The sequence below is a fragment of the Balearica regulorum genome, chromosome 4, assembly GCF_011004875.1.
Source record: "Balearica regulorum gibbericeps isolate bBalReg1 chromosome 4, bBalReg1.pri, whole genome shotgun sequence".
Lineage (NCBI taxonomy): Eukaryota > Metazoa > Chordata > Aves > Gruiformes > Gruidae > Balearica > Balearica regulorum.
This window is the reverse complement of record NC_046187.1, coordinates 17201936-17220831: the sequence shown is the minus strand read 5'-3', so window position 1 is coordinate 17220831 and position 18896 is coordinate 17201936. Positions and strand designations below refer to the sequence as shown.

The window sequence follows — 18896 nt, the reverse complement described above, 5'->3', positions numbered from 1 at the left end:
GTCAAGTTACATCTTCGGTGTTTGCTTTACCATCATTAAACTCAATGTTTTATTTTCCAAATATGTTAGATATTTTTGATCATTTTAACAAATCAATAATACAGCTGGATGTGCACAAAACATTTTTTAGATTAGTACTTATAGACACGTACCTAATCATATTAATGTGCTCTGGTGTAACTTGTTTTTTTAGATCACGGTTTGTGAAAGCTCATTACAAGAATATTGAAGGGTTTCAAAAAAATGTTTTAATTTCTTTCTGAAATTGTGTTTCATCAAGTCAGTTAATGGAACATACCTTGCATTTTATTATTACATGCAAAATATGAGATATTTTAGTTAATATTCTGGACATCCAGCTGCATGAAAATGCACTGGATTTCCATTTGCAAGATACAGCAGTCACTTACATGATGCCCTGCAGTCTGCCAGCAATACTCCATCAAGTTTTCTGCAGTACTTTCTGGGACTTCAGCACTTTTATCTTTGGATTGACAATCAAATGTGAATGCTTATTGCTTTTTTTTTTTAATGAGAAGAATGTTTGTGTATCTTACAGCAGATGTCTGGCTTGAGTTCTTGAAATATTTTATATGGAAGCAAAAATAGTTATCTAGATGTAGAGCAAGAAATGTTCCTGAACAGCATTAAAATAATCCAGCATATTTTTTCTTTAAAATTGGTCATCACTATTTGCATTCTATGATGGCTCTTTTGTGTAATTTAGAAGTAGCACCTGATACTGTGCATTTGATGAGCATTGCAACCAAAGCACTGAATAAATTAAAACCAGAAGTTGTGATGGGCTTGCAGTCGGTGATGGAGAAATTGCAGAGCCGCCTTCTTCCAGGTTTCCTTTCAAATCTATACTGTTGTTACTGATGAATAAGTGGTGTTGCCGCTCTGTGTTTGGTTGTCTATGAAACTAATTTAAGTCTCTGTGTTCAAGCATTTACACCTTAGAAATTGCCATCACTGATTGATTGCCTTGCTGATGGTTTTAGCAGAGAGACCAAGGATTGATTAGGGTTGGAGACTGACTTACCTGCTTAACTCTACAGTTAGAGTTCCAATGAGGAGTATGTCATCTGGAAATTTGTCTTGGTATCTTCACGTAGATTTAAGGCATGTGAATGAGGTATTATGCTTATGTCATGATCACCACCTGTGTTCTCATTCTGTGGCCTGGGAACAGCCTCTGCTTCCAGAGGTGTCAGTGCAGTCATTTCTAGCGGTACAAAATTCACATTGACTAATGCTTCATATCTGTGTTTAATGTACATAATTGCCTTACAGCAGAGCGAGAACTGGTTTTCTTTAAATAGTAGACTGTGCAAAGACTGTAATAGCATACTGTGCTGGTCTGAGTCTTCATAACAGCACGTTTTTTCAAGGGCATACAGAGTCTAGTTTCCATCTGCTTTTAAGTTTGTTGCAATTGTCTTTTGTGTGAGTGATTTTTCTTGCCTTTAAGGCTAGATAGCCTTCTAGATAGAAGAGGTCATTTAGAGCTCTAGTCATCCTGTGTCTCTGCAGACAATTTCTATAATGCTGTGCTGCTTTCACCTTTCTTACTTTCTCTTTGTCTCTTTGCTGTGCTGTGTTTATTTATTTAGTACTTCACTAATCTCAGTATCCGAATGGGTGCTTCTGTGGTGTGCTAAAACCCATTCTCAGGTAACTGGTGGCTCAAGTACAGCACCAAGACTTCTCAAAGTATTGCTTTTGTAGATTTACATTTCCTTTTGTCTTCTCCACTTCGCAGAGTCTCTTTTCTATCCACGCTGGTGTGCTGACTGCTTCTTGTCTGTGGTCACAGAGGTAGCAGAATATCTTGAAATACACAGTGGATAAGGCACTACAAGAAGTAATTCTTCAGCAGTTACATGATCCTCTTGTTGTTCTCTGGCTGTACTGCTTAGATTCAATTTAAATCTCCTATAGGGTATGAGGACCAATAGGTAATTCCCACAACTAAAATTCCTTTCCTATAATACCACAATAAAACTAGTACACCAGTTGCTATGTTTTGTTACCAATTGTGTTAATCTTTGAAACTGGTAGAAAAAAAATAGGTTTCTTATTCTTGGAATGAAGATCTGTGAGCATTTAAGCTTCTTCCCATTGACCACAGTGAAGGGACTTTTTCTTTTGTATGGTATGCTCAGAGTCCTGAGAATCCAGGTTATATCGGTCATTCTGTATTTCTTTTCTTCTCTGTACAATTGTAACAATCTAGTTAGTTACATGGGAATCGAGAGGAAGGTTTTATCTCAATTCTGAGCACCTAGCCTGGTAATTTGGGGAACTGTTTGAAAAATAGAGCAATATAATGGTTATGTTATTTGAATAAAACATTTAATATCAAAGCTTTGTTTCTCTTCAGTCAATATTGTTACCAAGGAACCACTAATTACTGTGTATCATGTTAGAGGGGCCCCTGACAAATCCATGCAAATCATATGATTTATAATTCATAAATCCCCAATCCCCTGAGAAATGTTGCTCTTGCACTTAACACTAATTGAGTACTTATGTTCATTGATCCAGTCCACATAGCACCTTTAGTCCATATGGCAGCCTTTACTGTAGGGCCAGCAACTTCTGTTGTCAAATGTCCCCCGTAGTCGATGGCAATATACTTTTCCCAAAATCTGCTCGCTTGGCCTTTTGCTTCGTAATCCTTCGGCCCTTCAGCAGTCAATTCTGCCCGAATCGGGGCAGTGTTTGTCTGTCTCCCTCTGGCTGCAGAGGTACAAAGTCTACCCCAAGGTACAGCCTTGCCTTTTGGGGATGGGACTGCCGTGGTTAATCGCTCTTACTAGTAAACCAAGTGATCTAGAGTAGCTCTACAGTATACTGGCTTATGTCAGTACTAATAGGCATTTGTCCCAGTAGCTGCTCTCAAAAACGGCTCACTTGTAGGAATTAGACAACATAGGTGTTTATTTTTGGCTGTGCAGGTTTTTGTTGGATATTTTTCCATGTGTAGAGAATAGATTTGTTTTTTATACCTCATAATACAGCGGTTGCCAAAAGTTATAAATACCCAAATACACGGTGAAATAGTTGATATGTTGTTGTTTGTGAATAATCAGCGCACTGGTGAAGGAGATTGAATCCTATGCAAATTTCATATGCCGAACTGAAAATAAAAGTGGGGGACTAAAGATATATTATGTTTCAGGATAATACTTCGTACCTGATCATTGCCACCTATTTTTCTAATAATTTCAGCATAGTTTTGTAATGTAGCATAATTGTTATCCAGAAGAATGGCATCGCTTAATTCTATCAAAACTGTAGAAAGATAGATGAATGACAAATTAATAATTTACCATCTTTGCATAATACTGTAGCACAGAATACCAGAAGGATTGATGGGAGAAGAGGTTAACAAATTTTAGCGGCTTCCATTAGCTTTTCATTGTCATATGTTTGTGGTGCTGACTGAAATAAGCTTTGTAGGAGATCTCAGTCTAGGGAACTAATTACTTGTGCCGATTGCCATACTGATGAATAGACCCTCATTGTATCATTCCCCTGAAGACGAGGAGCAGTCTGTGATTCACGACTGCATCCTGGCTGATATTTGATAATAATTTTAACAGATAAATGTAGGAAGGCAGAATGATGAAGTGCCTATCTATGCTCTACGACTATCAAAGGCATGCACATAGCCAGCTGTGTTCTGCCTTTTTTCTATAACCACTAATGGAGAATTTTAAGTTACTAATCAGCCTTTGAATAAACCCATATCTTCCTGTGTTGTACAATTTTTGTTTGGTTAATTATTCCAGAATCATTGGATTTTGTAATCAAAGCATTCAAATATTAGCGTGATTGTGACACACACAAAGTGTGCAAATAGGATACTGGCGCGTTTGATTCCAATACTTCAGTATTTTTCTGAAAGTAAGAAATCAGGAAGATGAAGATTATCACTGCCTTTTCTTTGGTATTAGAAAAATGCATAGGATTTTAATGAAGGTAGATGCAAAGACACTCTCCATTTTTATAAGATTATTTTCAGTCACAATTTTTAATGTCTACAAATTGTGTTTGAGAGCAGGGTTATGCAAATTATTCTGGCTTTTGTTACCATGTTTGTTTGAAACCTTGATTTACCTTAAATAAAATTAATTTCTGCCTTTAGACCTCAAAACTACGAATGTAGATACCAAGTATTTTTAACATTGTGATCTGTAAATTAGTTGTGGCTATTCATTTGTCAGTGTTGACAGGTATACTTTCTATTAGCTCCTGGACCAGAATGGAATATATATGCATTTTCATCTACTATTTTAAGACAAGCTATGTTAACAAACAAACCCAGTGTTTTTTAATTTGGGCATATAGGTTTTCAGGCTATCGTGGCTATTCTATGCTGGAGGCATTTTCTGTTTATTTGCTATACCTGAAATTGGCAAATTTTTTTTTTGTACATTCTGTGGGCTAAAATACTGTTTTACAGCGGCATTCATTCATGATCATCTAACAAGATAGGAACTGGCACTTATATATGACTATATTAAAAAGATCTACATATATTTGGAGCATACAATATAAAATAATGAATTTGATATAACCTTTTCTAGATGTATTTTTTTAAAAGTATGCCTTCAATATAGCAATTATTACACACCATAACATGTAGTTTTTAATTAAATGTAAAAACACAACTACATAAACCAGAAATCCAATCTGATTTCCTCGAAAACAGATTGCTGTTTCACTCTCCTGGAATGGTTTATTTAAAAACAGTAAATGGAAAAGAAATGCATTTTCTTGTGTTGTTCTAAGCCTCAGGGGCTAAATGTAATGAATATTTTAAGAGATTATTTTAATTAAATTCCTGCACATCTAAACAGAGTAATATTTTATTATCACATACATAACCATGTAACTGAGGTATTCATTAAAGTTAACACTTTCTGGACCAAGAATTCATGGTATGATTTACTGACCTTGTGCAAAAAGGCACAAATTAGGAAGAAAAATGAAGGGGGACAGACTTTGATTAATATAGGTAATGCTATACCATATTTATAATAGCCTTTTCCCTATTCTGGTTTATAAATGCAGTCACTGAGAAAGGTGCCCTGCTGAGGCTGAAATGAGGCTGAAATCGGAGCACATGCCACTAGAGTGTGGGGAAACTGATCACACTGTCAGCAATTCATTTCAAAATGATGTATTTAGTGCTCATTTCACCTTCCAAGAAAAAAGGGAAAGGAGTTCCTTAGACTGGAAGGTGATATTGTTATTTTCAAGGACATACCTAAGTAAAAGATTGCAGAAAGGGGGGAGGTTAAAAAAAAAAAAAAAAAAGGCAAAAGCAGCGCAAACAAGGAGAGCTTTATGCAGAAATTCAGCGCTACCATGCTGTTTGATAATTGCTAACATATGTGGCTCCTCTGTTTCATTGTAGTCGTCCTCGTGAGTTCTGGCGCCTTGACTACTGGGAAGATGACTTGCGGCGCCGGCGACGATTTGTGCGTAACCCCCTTGGATCGACACATCCTGAAGCGACACTAAAAGCAGCCGGAGAACATGGTCAGTGTAAAATCTGCTTCTTGCCAATAGCAGCAGGTTACAGTATCTGGCAGTAAAGACTAGACCTTCGTTCCTATAAGATGCTAGAAAATTGTCCCAAATGCCAAAGGTTTTGTCATTGCATTTCAGACTCGTTCAGTACAAAGATAAAACTGGCCATTATTTCATATAAGCAATACTGGGATTTGTTAAGCCTCATCAGTACATCTTAGTTGAGCTGGCACATTGTACGTACTTTGCATACAATGATTACAACTATAGGTCTCCCTAAGCAGAAGAAAAGTGGATGCAATTTTGCCATTAACCCCGGGACAGACTGTCTTCCACTAAATTACCTATTTATACTTTAGTAACTCCAGAAGATGATCTTTCCTGTTCAGAAATCCACAGCAGTTATTTCAGTTAGCCTTCATATAGATCCGCCTCTCGTTACAGATACATTAAAAGAAAAATAACACTTCTAAAGGTATTCAGACCTTTGCTTATGTTTAAGTCCTCAAGTTTTTCTGCAAGAATTTGATATGGAAGAAATAGTAACAAATGCTGAAACGTAAAGTATTGTTAAAGCAGCAAATGGTAGTGATGATTTCTACCTGGTGATTTTAAAGAAGGAGATTGCATTTTTTTAACAGTTTTTCCCCCTGATTTTATTATCAGGGATCGCTCAGCTATGTGCTGTTGTGTCTATCCTAGAGGAATCTATTTACAAAACTAATACAACAATCAGTTTGAGAATTCTATAATAAACTAAAAAGATAAACAAACAAAAACCCACCCAAAGCTAGTGAACTTTGGGGTTTAGTCTAGAATGTTATGGCTTTGCGGTCTAATGAAGATACATGTATAATGCCAAAAAAATCTTTCTTATCTTTAAAAATAATTTGCTTATAATTAACGCTAAGTAGCTTTCACCTTGAAGATACATGTCATGGAATAGAATAATTTAAATAATTCAAATTTAGGTATTTTTCTTCTTTTTTAGTCTGTGAATTACATATACATTTACACATATATATTATATGTGGAGGCATAAACTTTAAGCTAATTTAAAATTATTAAGACTCTTGTACGAATATAGAACAACGTCACTGTTGTAAAGTTAGTTTCCGTCAGGCATCTTAACCTCTTGCACTCAGCCTTAAAGAGCCATTTCTGGAAGAAAATGTCTACAATATGTCAGCTGATATAATGCCAAATGTGACATCAGTCCTCTGAAATAAATGACCGTACAGAGAATAGTCAATAAAGTGATCTGAAAGCAACATTCGTAGAGCCCTACATCTTTGACTATAGAAAGAAGAACAAGATGTAGAATTAATTAACCCACTTTTTGCTTTGGGGCTTGTTGTTCTTTATATTGTATGTTGTTTCTACGCCATGGACTTTAAGGGCACAAGGTTTCTTTCTGTTTAATGCTCCATGGATAAACAACAACTGTGGCCCTCCCCCCCTTTAATATTATGTATACTTGAAATTAAATAGATCCTGTCACAGTTTTATGTATTCTAGTTGTATTTTTTTATTTAATCTTCATACTGTTTATCAAAATACTGAAAAAAAAAATCTCTATTTTACTGCAAAATATTTAGAGCTTCTATGTAACTAATTCTTCCATAGGTAAACATACACTAATACAATTATAAGTAATGTGATATTTTCACTAATCCATGCTATAGTTCAAAGACTATGGCTCATACTCAGTTTGTAATTGACAGGAGTGCAATTTTTGTCAATACAAAAGACGAGTGAATAAAAGTAGTCCTATTTCATAGGTAGCTAACGGGCATAGCTGGTAGCTAACCCTGGTAATTTAAACAGAGCTAATTGTTTTCTGTCCACCTTTCTGTTCAAAATTTGATATCCTTAGCAAGCTTCCATTATATTTAATTTCTTGATATTGTTTTATTCTGAAGTTAATTGCATCCCGCCTTTGTTATCTGCTGCCGTTCTGTCTCTTTATCTGTCCGGTGAATATTCTAGTTTATCTTAAGTCATTATTTAATGTGATTTCTGAAAATATAGATAATTACTATCTGCCTGAGTGTGTGTACGTATGCAACTGTCTTGTTCCATCACCTTCTACTGGCAAGGTGTAAAACAGATGACCAAAGTACAAATTCAAGTTCAACTGGAAACTGTGTGTAATATATAGGAATACAAAGGTTGTTGGTTTTTCATTGTTTTGGTTTGGGGCTTTGGTGTGGTTTGGTTTTGAGTTGGTTTTGGGGTTTGTTTTTTTTTTTTTTAAGTCTCAGAAGATACAGTTGTCAGAAATGTCAACTGGACTGGTCACTTGGTCTATTTCTTTCTGAACTGTGCTTATAAACTTCTAATAATAACCAATTTTGGGTCAGAAAATCCAGTTCTTTTCAGATATTTGGAACCAGACTTTCAGGCCCTGTTTTCATAATGTAGATATCCTTAGAATTCACAGAATATTTGCCCTTGTATTTTACGATTTCGTAGCAATAATTTATCATTAATTATTCTATTGCAATTAATTTTACATGTCTCTGAAGCAAAAGCATTTTAAAATACTGAATAAAAGGTTCCCTACTGCCTATTTAAGCTTTTCTCAAAACAGAGCAAACCCAAAACCTGAAATTGGACATACGGGATTTTGCCAAAAGGGAGACGGGGGAAAATAATGCATAAATAATGGAAAAATACTGTTGCAGTAACCATGCTTGAAAGCATGGATTTTAGCACACTTTCTATGAGTAGATACGCATTATCAGCTGCTCGGTGTCTTTCAAATAAAACCAGGTGTATTCTCTGCCCCAGAGAGCTCACAGTCTAGGAAAGATCACGATTTGCAACTGTGAAAATCATTCAGAAACAATGGGAAGCCTAGATATTGTTCAGTAAAACCTAGAGAGAACAACAACAATCAGCTCTGTTGCAGCCTAGTTATGTGTCTTAGTAGCAAGAACCAATCTTCTCCAGGGATTGATTTGATTTGAAGGAGAACCTCTGGTGCAGAGGTGGCAGAATAAATACCTGAAGACTGATGTTCTCTGTTCAGACAATCAATACCAGCCCCATGACTATACTTCTGGCTACCTTCTAGTTAAAAACAAATTTTTTAATTCTGACAATTTAATTGCCATTCTCAAGTTCACATTAACTTGCTTGGGAAAAAAAGGCTTTAGGTAATTTTTCAAAGGGGGGGGAAAAAAAATCCTTCCAAAATGGCTATTTATAAAAGTCAGTCTAGAAGTGTATTGCAGGGGGAAGGGAAAAGAGGTAAAGGTGGTTTGGTAGAAAAAGTTTGGGATAGAAAGAGTTAACTCTTTTCTGTTCTCCTTTTCACTGATTCTTTTAGAAATGAAACTAAAATGCATATATAGATGTGAAAGTGGAAACTCATATCATGCAAAAATGAGTACTTTAAACCTGTTGGTATTTTTAGGTTGGCCCCCAAATACAATATTTTGTGAGAGAATCTTTAACTGCTAAAAAATAACTTATCAAGCTTTTTCACAAGTGATTTGTTGGTTTTTAGTGACCTTTTTTGAAAACTTGGAGGGGGATTAAAACAGTCTGTATCATTTCTATCAAGGCAATAGGCGGAGTCCAGAGCATTGGGACTGTGAGAGCCTAGCAGCTGATCACCTACACTATTGCAATCGACTGGTCAGTTTTCTTTGCCTCAGTTCATGGGATGAAAAAGTCTTAAAATAATATTTTAAAAATCTGATGTGAAAGTGCTCGGTTTTCCCATCTTTTTAAACAAATAGGAAGACTAGAGGCAGGCTTCTGGGAACCCTTTTTTAAAAAATAGGTAGTAAGGCGTTGTTAACGCATCTTTTCCCGATACATTTACCACACATTTTAAAAAAAAAAAAAAAAAGGTAACAGTATCTTCTGCATCGTGCTTTCTGATACTTTATTTTTCAAATGGCTTTTAAAAAATGTATTCTGCATGCAAGGTTAAGTTGTAGACAAACAATTTAAAATAACCTGTCATTCTGTTAAGCTTGTTCAGCAACATAAGCTAAACTATTATTTTTACACCCAAGTGTTCCAGAGATTTAACTGGAATAAATAAGACTCTCTGCAGATGCAGAGATCTGTTTGCAAAAACCTGCTTGAAGAAACTGGGTCTTTCAGAGCAGTTTGGGAAGGATTGTGTGGAATTACACTAATGAATTATAATAATGAAACTGCTGTGCTAGATAAATACTCTGCCAGTAGGCTATGACGTCCTGTGCAATACCTAGACCGTGCCTTGATCTTGAAAAGGTGTATGTGAACGTATGCTTAGATCTGCAGGATTGGAGCCAGAAGCTCCAGTCACACCAAGAACAGGCAGGCCTGGCAGAGCGCGGTTTGGGTTAGGGCTTGGGACCTGCAATATGAAATCCAGTGTGATATGCACATACATGGGAACTGAATATGTCACGCGATGCTCTGTCATACGTGTGTCTAATCAGTAAATACAGAAAGAGAACTAGACTGTGACCTACCTACACAAGTGCATTTATCTACAGAAAATAGGTGTTCCCATGTGGAATATATTCAGTTCTATACAGATACTTGTGTGAGCGTGTGTGTGTTGGTTGCAGGTGTAGCGCTTTATTCAAGTCAGTAAAGAAAAAGCAGATTCTGGTTCAGAGCGTGATGTCTTATTGCCTTCCAGGAGCTAGTATCCGCAGATGTGTAGGCAGGCTCTGCATCATCCTGTGCCTGTGTGTGTACACATGTTTTATGCATGCCAGGAAATGTGGGTAACTAACATCACGTGCAAAGAGATGACAAAAATTTACAAAAATGGCTAAAATAACTTATGGCCTAAAAATCTTTTATTGACAAAGGCAGTTATATAAGATGTATGGGTTTTAGTCTGTATAATATCATTAGTCGAGGAAAGAAATAAAATCTGAGTAAGTGACAAAGATGAGGCAGGAGGCGTGTATTTCTGTTATCCAGTCATCTTTGGCTTGGAAGTTGTCGTACCGATTTTATTTTTTCTTAGTGGTAGATGAGAAGAAAGACTGAAGGACACAGTAGTGTTTTGGACAAGCTGAGTATGGTCTTGGCTCTCAAATCAATCTTTAATGAGACCAGGTAGAAGGCTAGTTTGAAATAGCATCTTCAGTAGAATACAAATAGATTGTAGTAAAGGAAACAAAAACGGCAGGTATGTACAGTGCAGGTAGCGTTTTTGAGACAACAAATATAGTTTGTCTGTATTTAAAAAACCACAAATCTTTTACTTTATCCCTGGGATGGTTTTGTTCTGTTTTCATTTTTTTGATCTTCAAGAGAATGCTGGTATAGGCCGCTGAGTAACAGTGCATGTGGTGTATATTAGTATACTGTTGGTAATTTTACTGCTGCTAACTTAAAATCCTCAAGGGGGAGTTAATTACAGGAAAACCTTTCTAAATATCAGCTGCATATTTTCCATGACAAGAAGGTTTTCAACTCACATTGAACAACTCCAGAATCTGAGTTATCATTATTTACATGAGCACATTTTAGAAGAAAGTAAAATCTGTGTTTGTACAATGCAGTTAAAACTTTATAATAATTTATTTTTAAAGGCTTACTTACAAGTGGCAGTTATTGGTTGGGGAGAAAGGATCATGCATCAGTTGCATTTTATTTTGTATGGCAAGTTAAACTTCCCTTTTTTTGTGGTTTTTGTTTGTTTGGGTTTTTATTTGGTTTGGGTTTGGTTGTTTTTTTGTTGTTGTTTGGGTTTTTGGTAAGTGCAAGGCCTAAACCAAAACCAAGGTATTTAATGGTTTGGTGGGGTTTTTTTGTGTGTTTGGGTTTCTTTTTTAGTTTTCACTTAACTGAAAAGTTTATTATTTGCAATTTATGGGCATATATTTACTTAAACAATTTAAACTTTATATATTGCCACTGGGGAATTGCTGCCTTCTGTAAATGTTTGCAGATTAACATATTTTTAAAGTAAGCCAGTGGAACTTCAAATCAAGTATGGCAGCAATTAGAGAAAGCAATGAGCAATGTGTTGAAGTTAGTTGGTCTTGATGTGTTTGGTGAATGTTTTTCAAACACAGCTATGCCATGGGCATTCTCAATCTATTTTTTAAGAAATAGTATTTTTATTTTCAACTTTAAGAGACAAACGCAAACAATACACACACACGCTGTCTGATTTTTGGCTTTTACCATAGCAAGTGGTAACTTAATGTGTTGAATGAGGGATCGCCTCTTTTTTCTTTTTTTTTTCCCCTTTCCTTCTTCTTCCCCCCCCCCCCCCCCCCCCCCCCCCTTCCCCTGCTCCTTTGAGCTTGTAACTAAATGGAACAGATTGCGACGTAGCGGTGCGGAGGCTCGGCTCGGCTCGGCTCATTCCCGGGTAACCCTGCCCTGGCACGGCAGGGGCACGGCTCCCTGCCCGGTTACCGGGGCCAGCGTCAAACACGCGCTGTAGGTAAAACGAGCTGTTTACTTTTCTTCCATGCCGAAACTTCAGCTGTGAGCATAGAAATGTCCCTTGTAAGGACCAGGTACCATTTCGGCGTGCCTCTTGGAAGCAGGTGCACGCTTTTCTCTGCCTCCAACCGTGGTCGTGTGGCCGATTTTTTATTTTCTTTTTCTCTCCCTTCAGCGCCCAGGCTGGTACGGCGGTGTGCATGTGAGAGTGTGCGTGTGTGTGTGTGTGTGCGCGCTTTTCTGCCTCACCAAATCCTCGTATCGTTCCAGGCTGACCGCGTCGCTAGCGGGAGCGGCAGAGCCCCGGGGCCGCAGCTCCAGCGGTGCGGCAGGCCGACCTTCGCCTTCCCCCGCTCCCGGGGAGCTCAGCCCGCCCCCAGGGGATTTCCCTCCGGGCTGCCGCCGCCCCCCGCAGCCCTGCGCCGCGGCAGCCCCTGCCTGCCGCCCCGGGCGGTGCGGAGCGGAGCGGAGCCGTGGTCGGGCGCAGGGTACCTCCTTTGTGCCGCCGTTCAGGCGAGCCCCGCCCTCGGGCCGGCCGCCGTTTGCCGCCGCCGGCCTGTTGCGCAGCCCCCGGTGCCGTCCCGGGGAGCGGCGGGGCGAGCGCGGCCCCCGGGAGGCTCCCGGCCCGCCGGGCACTGTCCTGCCGCCGCTGGCCCGCTGGGGCCTCCTCCGCGTCGTCTCTCTGCGGCGTGCTCGGTTTCGTCCCGGCGGTGGTCCGTGCCTGGCAGGGGAACCGTCTCTGCTGGCTGCTGCCAGGGCAAAGCGGTGCTTGAACCCTGGGTTTGGGAGTCAGGTTTAACACACCAGGCTCTCGGGACCTGCTCCCAGCAGGAGAACTCAACTTCCGAGGAAAAGTTGCGGAGGAAGAGAGTCTGTTGTGTCCTTCGCCTGCTCTCTCATAAACACTAGAAATAAAGTTAAACGCTGCAGAGAGCTCTGGATAATTTTGAGCAGCTTTAATAGGATTAAAACTAGATGTGTCCTAACATTAGAGGATTAAGACAGGTACTTCCCACAGCTGGTCCTAAACAGTTTTCTTCCTGAACTGTCATTAAAAAAAAGAAAAAAAATTGCACTCCTTTGTCACTGTTGCCTCTGAAACCTGACCAACAGCAATGTGTGTCTCTTTCATTTCAGCTCCTGATGAAGATATACTTGTTAAAGGAAAGCAGTCCATCAAGAGTCAAGTATTAGGAAATCAGAACTCAGAAAGTGAGATTCTTTTGGAAGGCGATGATGATATCATGTCATTCATGGAGGAAAGAGAAGTGGAGAACTTAACGGGTAACTTCAGCTATCTTATTTTCTCCTCGGCTTCTTTGCTATTTAAGATCTGATCTCCCCTGCTCTGCAATGAATCATGTTTTGGGAGACACAACGATAAATTGCTCCTTCCCATAATTGGGTCATTAAGGTAATTTTCTGTGTACCTCAGATGCTGAGGGTTTACTTGAGGAGACTTGTGCATTTTCCTTCTCTGGCTTTTATAATCTTGTTCCTTCTGCAGTAGATGCCTATATTCTAGGAAACCTTCCTTAGAGGAGGTAGCTCTACCTTGAAAAGGGCTTCCTTCCTTTGTTTTTGACCTGGTTCCACTCCTCAGATCATTAGACCTAGAGGACAATTAGGCAAGTTGTCTGTAATTAAAGGTTTGGAGGGGTTTATTTTTTTTCCTGAGTTTATAAAATTGTATGTATTGGTTATTTACTTGGGTTTGAAGGATCTGTATACTCACTGGATTTAACTCCTTTAAAAACCCCATCATTCCCCCATTCAAATCCCGTCACAGACCATAGTCTTATTAGACTCCACTTCTTTTTTCTCAAGAAGTAATAGTACTTCAGATCTTTGAACTTAATTAATTTTACTCAGTTGCATGCAACCTTTGCTGATGTTGCAATCTGAGTGGAGTGGATCCTTTTCTGTACAGTTCAAAATAAAAACCACAGTAACCTCCTCGGTTCAGGGACTGGGAGTTATAATGCGTCTCCATTGTTACTTGTGAAACGTGGGTTTACAGGGAAAATGCAAACTTCTCTGTGTTCTTTTGCTTTCTCAACTGCTATCCCATGTACATGTACTTCAGAGAAGTCTTGGATAATTCTGGTTCCCGGAGAAGTCAGTGGTATAATCTTACATTGAAACATATCATACATATGACAATTCAGTGGCATTACTGGAAGTGATTAATCATTGGTAGTTTGCTTATCACTGAACGGCATTCCATTTTTTTTTTTTTTTTTTTTTTTTTTGCTTAAAAAGCAAAGTTAAAAATGCAGCATAATGAAAAAGGAAAGCCTGCAAAGGAAGAGTGGAGTAAAATAAAGTAACGGGAGAATAATGCAATGGCATTTTCTGTATGTGAATCTTTTTTACCCTTTCTACCACCAGCTTCCTTCTCAACAGCCTTCTCCGTGTTTCCTCCTCTTTTATTATTCATTCATTGGTTCGAGTAATACATTCATACTGTAATAGAGGTGAAAGGGGAGTTTAATTATATAATCTTGACAATGGCAATAGGATTAAGAAGTAATCCTCACTAATAAAGTGGTCTGGGTTAGAAATGAAGTGGAAATTGTCAGGGGTCTTCTACAGGACCTGGACTGCCCCAGCTTCTGCAGCTGTCTGCTTGCCCTGTAATTGAATGTCTGCGAGTGATTGAAAAAATGTTATTTCTCCTCTGGATTACATGCTAATGTACAGAGGGCAAAGGGAGACAGCAAAAGAACACATAGCTGCTTATTTCATCCATTTATGGGGGTGAGCTTTGGGAAATCATGGCAGTTCCGCAGCTATCTCATGCCCATCTGCAAACACAATGTATTTGTACATTGGGAATAGAGGGCAAAGCTGCTCTGATCTCAGCAGAGCATCTCTTCTTTTGTCCTAGTGGCACACATTGAGATTGATGCGAGATTAAGGACCATCACCCTCCTAACAATCGATGGAAATGACAATTCATCTGAATTTTTTGTCAGTTATTCTCACGTTGATTACCTGAACGTGTGTACCTCATTTATAGATGCTTTATTAAAACAAAATTGTCTATGTCACTTTCGTCTCTTCCACTGTTTTAGCAAAGTCAGATAATACTGCAGCCAAGTTAAGTTCATTTCCTTACCTCTTAATCAGCTGGATGACAAACTTAACCTGTTCTATTTCTGTATGTGTTAGTTTATGTAAGAGGTTCTGCATTGTCAGATCTACGCTGAACCTATTGTTTTCAGTAGTAGTCTGATTTGTCCCTGTGATAAGCCCTGTGGAGTTGTGATTATTCCAATAAAAATTCATTCAGTTGGAAACCAACCCTCCAGCTGTTTACTCCCACAGTCCCCGAGCTACACTAGCACTGTATGGAATCCTTGAACAATATTTAATGTGGAATCAAAAGCATCTTTAGAAGATTTTACTTGAGGCTCTATAACATTGTGTAACCTTAACAATAGATTTCTAGCATCCATGAGGGAACACTTTACAGTTAGACAACTTTGAGCCTCGACTGCTATGTTCATCTTTATGGAAAGCTATCAAAACTCTCCAGTACCGAAAGAACACATCTGACAGTAAGATTTCAAGCGTTCATGTGTGTGCTCTCTATATTGCGTGTAACAGAAGGTATGCAACTCTCAAAGTTTCTCAGAAAGAAAATGCATCTGAGTAAAAACTATATACTGCCATGCTAAAGCCAGCTCTGCCATGTATAATGTATGCATCAGTTTGCGATTGTAGCTGTTTCAGCGTTCGGCAGCACAGAGACACTGCAAATCTATTACATATGTTCTTTTCCGGGATAAAGAGAGTTTTGCTTTTTAAGGAAGAGCTATGCTCTTCGCTTCACTTATTTCAGCGTTCTAGGCTTGAAAAGCAAATAACTTGCACTTGCGCTTTTTTCTGTTTTGAGTATTGTTGGTGTTTTCACTCTTTGGCAGGTCCAGTTGCCCTAAGCACGCCAGCTCAGCTTGTGGCACCCTCGGTAGTAGTGAAAGGCACTCTTTCCATCACTGTTTCTGAGCTCTACTTTGAGGTGGATGAAGAAGATCCCAGTTTTAAGAAAATCGACCCAAAGGTAAGAGATCATTGACCCTGAGCTCTGAGAGATGATGACAAATTACCCAAGACCTTTAATTCTTCATTCGACTTCCTTTACCTCTATTGGTCCGCAGTGTTCCTGCTTTAATAAGTTTGTGACTGACCATATATGCTACTGAACTTCACGTAGGTGACACCTCCTTTCCTTCTCCTTTTTCTCCCCCTCCCACAATTCGACCCGACTTGAATGTTAATTAGCTTGCTGCGAATAAAGCTCCAGGGAGGCATCTTAAATAAAGACATCCTGAATCACAGGCCTGTGTGAATACTGGAAAGTTCAACGAGGCTTTTAGCCCAAATGCTTTGTTTTACTTTCCTACTTTTATTTAATGCCAGTGTAACATAGCGCTAAACTTCCTGCACTTTTAAGTTTTTGGTGCTTCTGTATCGTATTATTCTATAATAGATTTTACAGGGCCTGTTATTATTTATTGTGCCTAAGCAGAAAACATAATTGCTCTCTTAAAATAGGTTTCTGAACTGACTTGCTAATTTCCACAAACTTTATTTGCTCTGAGTTACTTGATTACTAGTCTTTTGTTTAAAATTAGTAACCTTCAGTAGAATTCCTATTTCAGAGGTGTATATTGCGTGATTAACTTAATAAGGTTGCACTTGAATGTTTTCTACGGTATTACAGCAACATTTTGAAAGCATGACACGGTTGGTAAATATTCTCGCATCCCAATTTAAGCACAGTGACGGCTCTTGGTTTTTTAAATATCTGCTTAATATTAAACAAAGTAATAATTTGTGAAGGGGAAAAAAAAAATCACTGGAAGTAGTAGTGGTTTTCTGCTTGTCTGTAGAGAACACCTTCTGCGTTAAGCGCCAGTTGGGTTCTTTGTTCCTATTGAGTAAATTGCTCTTGTCTGTATTAAAAATGGCATCAGTGGGTCTGAAAGCTGGGATTATCAAATCCTATCAAGGAATAAATTTATTTTGAAAAGCAACGCTCTCAAATTCTTAGAACTAGAATTTAATGTAAGCAATTAACTAGAATTGTGATTTTTTTTTTAATGTGATACCATAAATAAGATTTAACTTTTCTTTTGGTCCTGAAGTATTTTTGAAATATTTTTCAAATTATTTCAAGTATGAGATTAGCTCTTAAATTTTTGAAATGCTTACTCCTTCCATAGTGTTTCTTTTAAAACATTTAATGGTAAAAACGAGACAGATATAAAATGTAAAGACAGTTTGATATGTTACTGTACTGCATTTTCCATCTAAAATGTTCTGCCCTGTATTGCATTAGCATGAGAAAAGTCTTACAGATCTGCATTACTCTGCATTTTCTGTTTTCCATGTTTAGCACATAGGATGTTTGAGTACAGTTACTAATTCTTATAATTCCCGTTACATGTTTTATGGGGACATTGACATGCAACATATATTCAGCTTGCTTTCTTTTCTCCTGTTTTTGAATATTCGGTAGTGGTTATTTTCCTAACTGTGAGTAGGCATTCTGGTTTGATTTGTACCTTTAATTCTGTATCTGAGAGATTTCGGTTCCTATAAAAGGAGGAGTTGGTGACATGAAATATAGGCTACACCTCTTACATTCTACTTGTGATGCTACTTTAGCTGGAGGTCTTAAAATTTAAAAAAAAAAAAAAGACCTTTTGTAATGTCTCTCAGAAGTAAGGGGGGGACTAAAAATAAAATCTGAGTATGTTTATTTTTAAAACCAAATAAGCTTACAACGCAGCTTGCTTTCGCCTCCCCGCCCTACCCTCCGCTTAAGTTACTGCACCTTGATAGCGGTGACTACAGCTGCTCAGAAAATGCCCCTTGGAAAAAAAAAAAAAAAAAAAAGAAAAATCCTAATGCGCTGTAGCTCAGAAGGCCTGTGTAATTAATGAGGCTTCATCTGTTTGATAAATTTAAGTTCCTTGTATATTTGTCTAAACTACTGAAAAGAAAACATTGTGACAAGTTCCTGAAGAAAAACCTGCCGTGGAGATAGCATCAGCAGCGATAAGATCAGAGTTTATGCTCTTACCCCCGGCTGTTTTCAGAAGGAAAGGGTAGCCCCGCGGGCTAAACCCATTTTGTCAGGTGAGCCGGGATGGGCGCACCGATGACTCCACAGGAAACTCGTGAAACGCGGCCGGGCTGTACCGCCCGGGGGTGAGGAGGCGCAGCGCAGCGCAGGGCAGGGCAGGAGGAAGCAGCCCTGCTTTCCCGGGCGCGGGCGGGGGGCCGGCGGTGCCCGCCTGCCGCTGGGCAGGGTCGCCCCGGCGCCGCCGCGGCTTTGCTGGAAGTTCGTTTCCCAGGCTGCTATCGGATTTGTTAATTTCGGTTTGTGGTTGGTTGGTTTTTTGTTGTTGGGTTTTGGTTTTTTTTTTTAAACTTAAAGACAAAAGCAACTCAAATTTGAATGGCTATTTCTTTCCGGATCCGTCCACAAAGAAACGGAAGTAGTCCTTTGGGGCAAGAACTTAAATTTTTACACCCCCCCCGAAAGGATAGGAAAACTTGCTCGAAATGCTCCGAGCCGGCTTAGAAATCTTTCGGGCGGCTCGAGCAGCTAATGGTAACGTTTTCAAAGCTTAGAAATGCGTTCCGGATAAAAATCCTGCGGATATTTCGAAGTCGTCCTGAGCAAACTTCAAGCGAAATCGCTATAGCATGAAATACAAGGAATCGGGTAGAGCTTAGCTTTGGGAGAGGGGGCTCGGGCGGGGAAGGAGATCGGCGGTGTCTGCGCAGAGAACGACCGGGTGCTAATGCAGGATCGGGCGGTTTCCTTACGGGTTGCTTATCTGCTCGTCTGGCTACGCTGTGGCGCGATTTTATGCTGTGCTTAAAAATCCGGGGAAAACAAATGTTTG

General features: G+C 38.9%; 1 protein-coding gene across 3 annotated transcripts in view; it reads left to right on the top strand.

Moving 5' to 3' along the window:
- LRBA (LPS responsive beige-like anchor protein) overlaps positions 1 to 18896 on the top strand; it is a 419285-nt gene that overhangs the window by 218585 nt on the left and 181804 nt on the right. For all 3 annotated transcript variants that reach the window (XM_075751281.1, XM_075751280.1, XM_075751282.1), the window contains 3 exons: positions 5432 to 5556; positions 13108 to 13254; positions 15900 to 16036. In XM_075751281.1, the coding sequence (XP_075607396.1) occupies positions 5432 to 5556; positions 13108 to 13254; positions 15900 to 16036 (409 nt within the window). The remainder of the gene's footprint in view (positions 1 to 5431; positions 5557 to 13107; positions 13255 to 15899; positions 16037 to 18896) is intronic.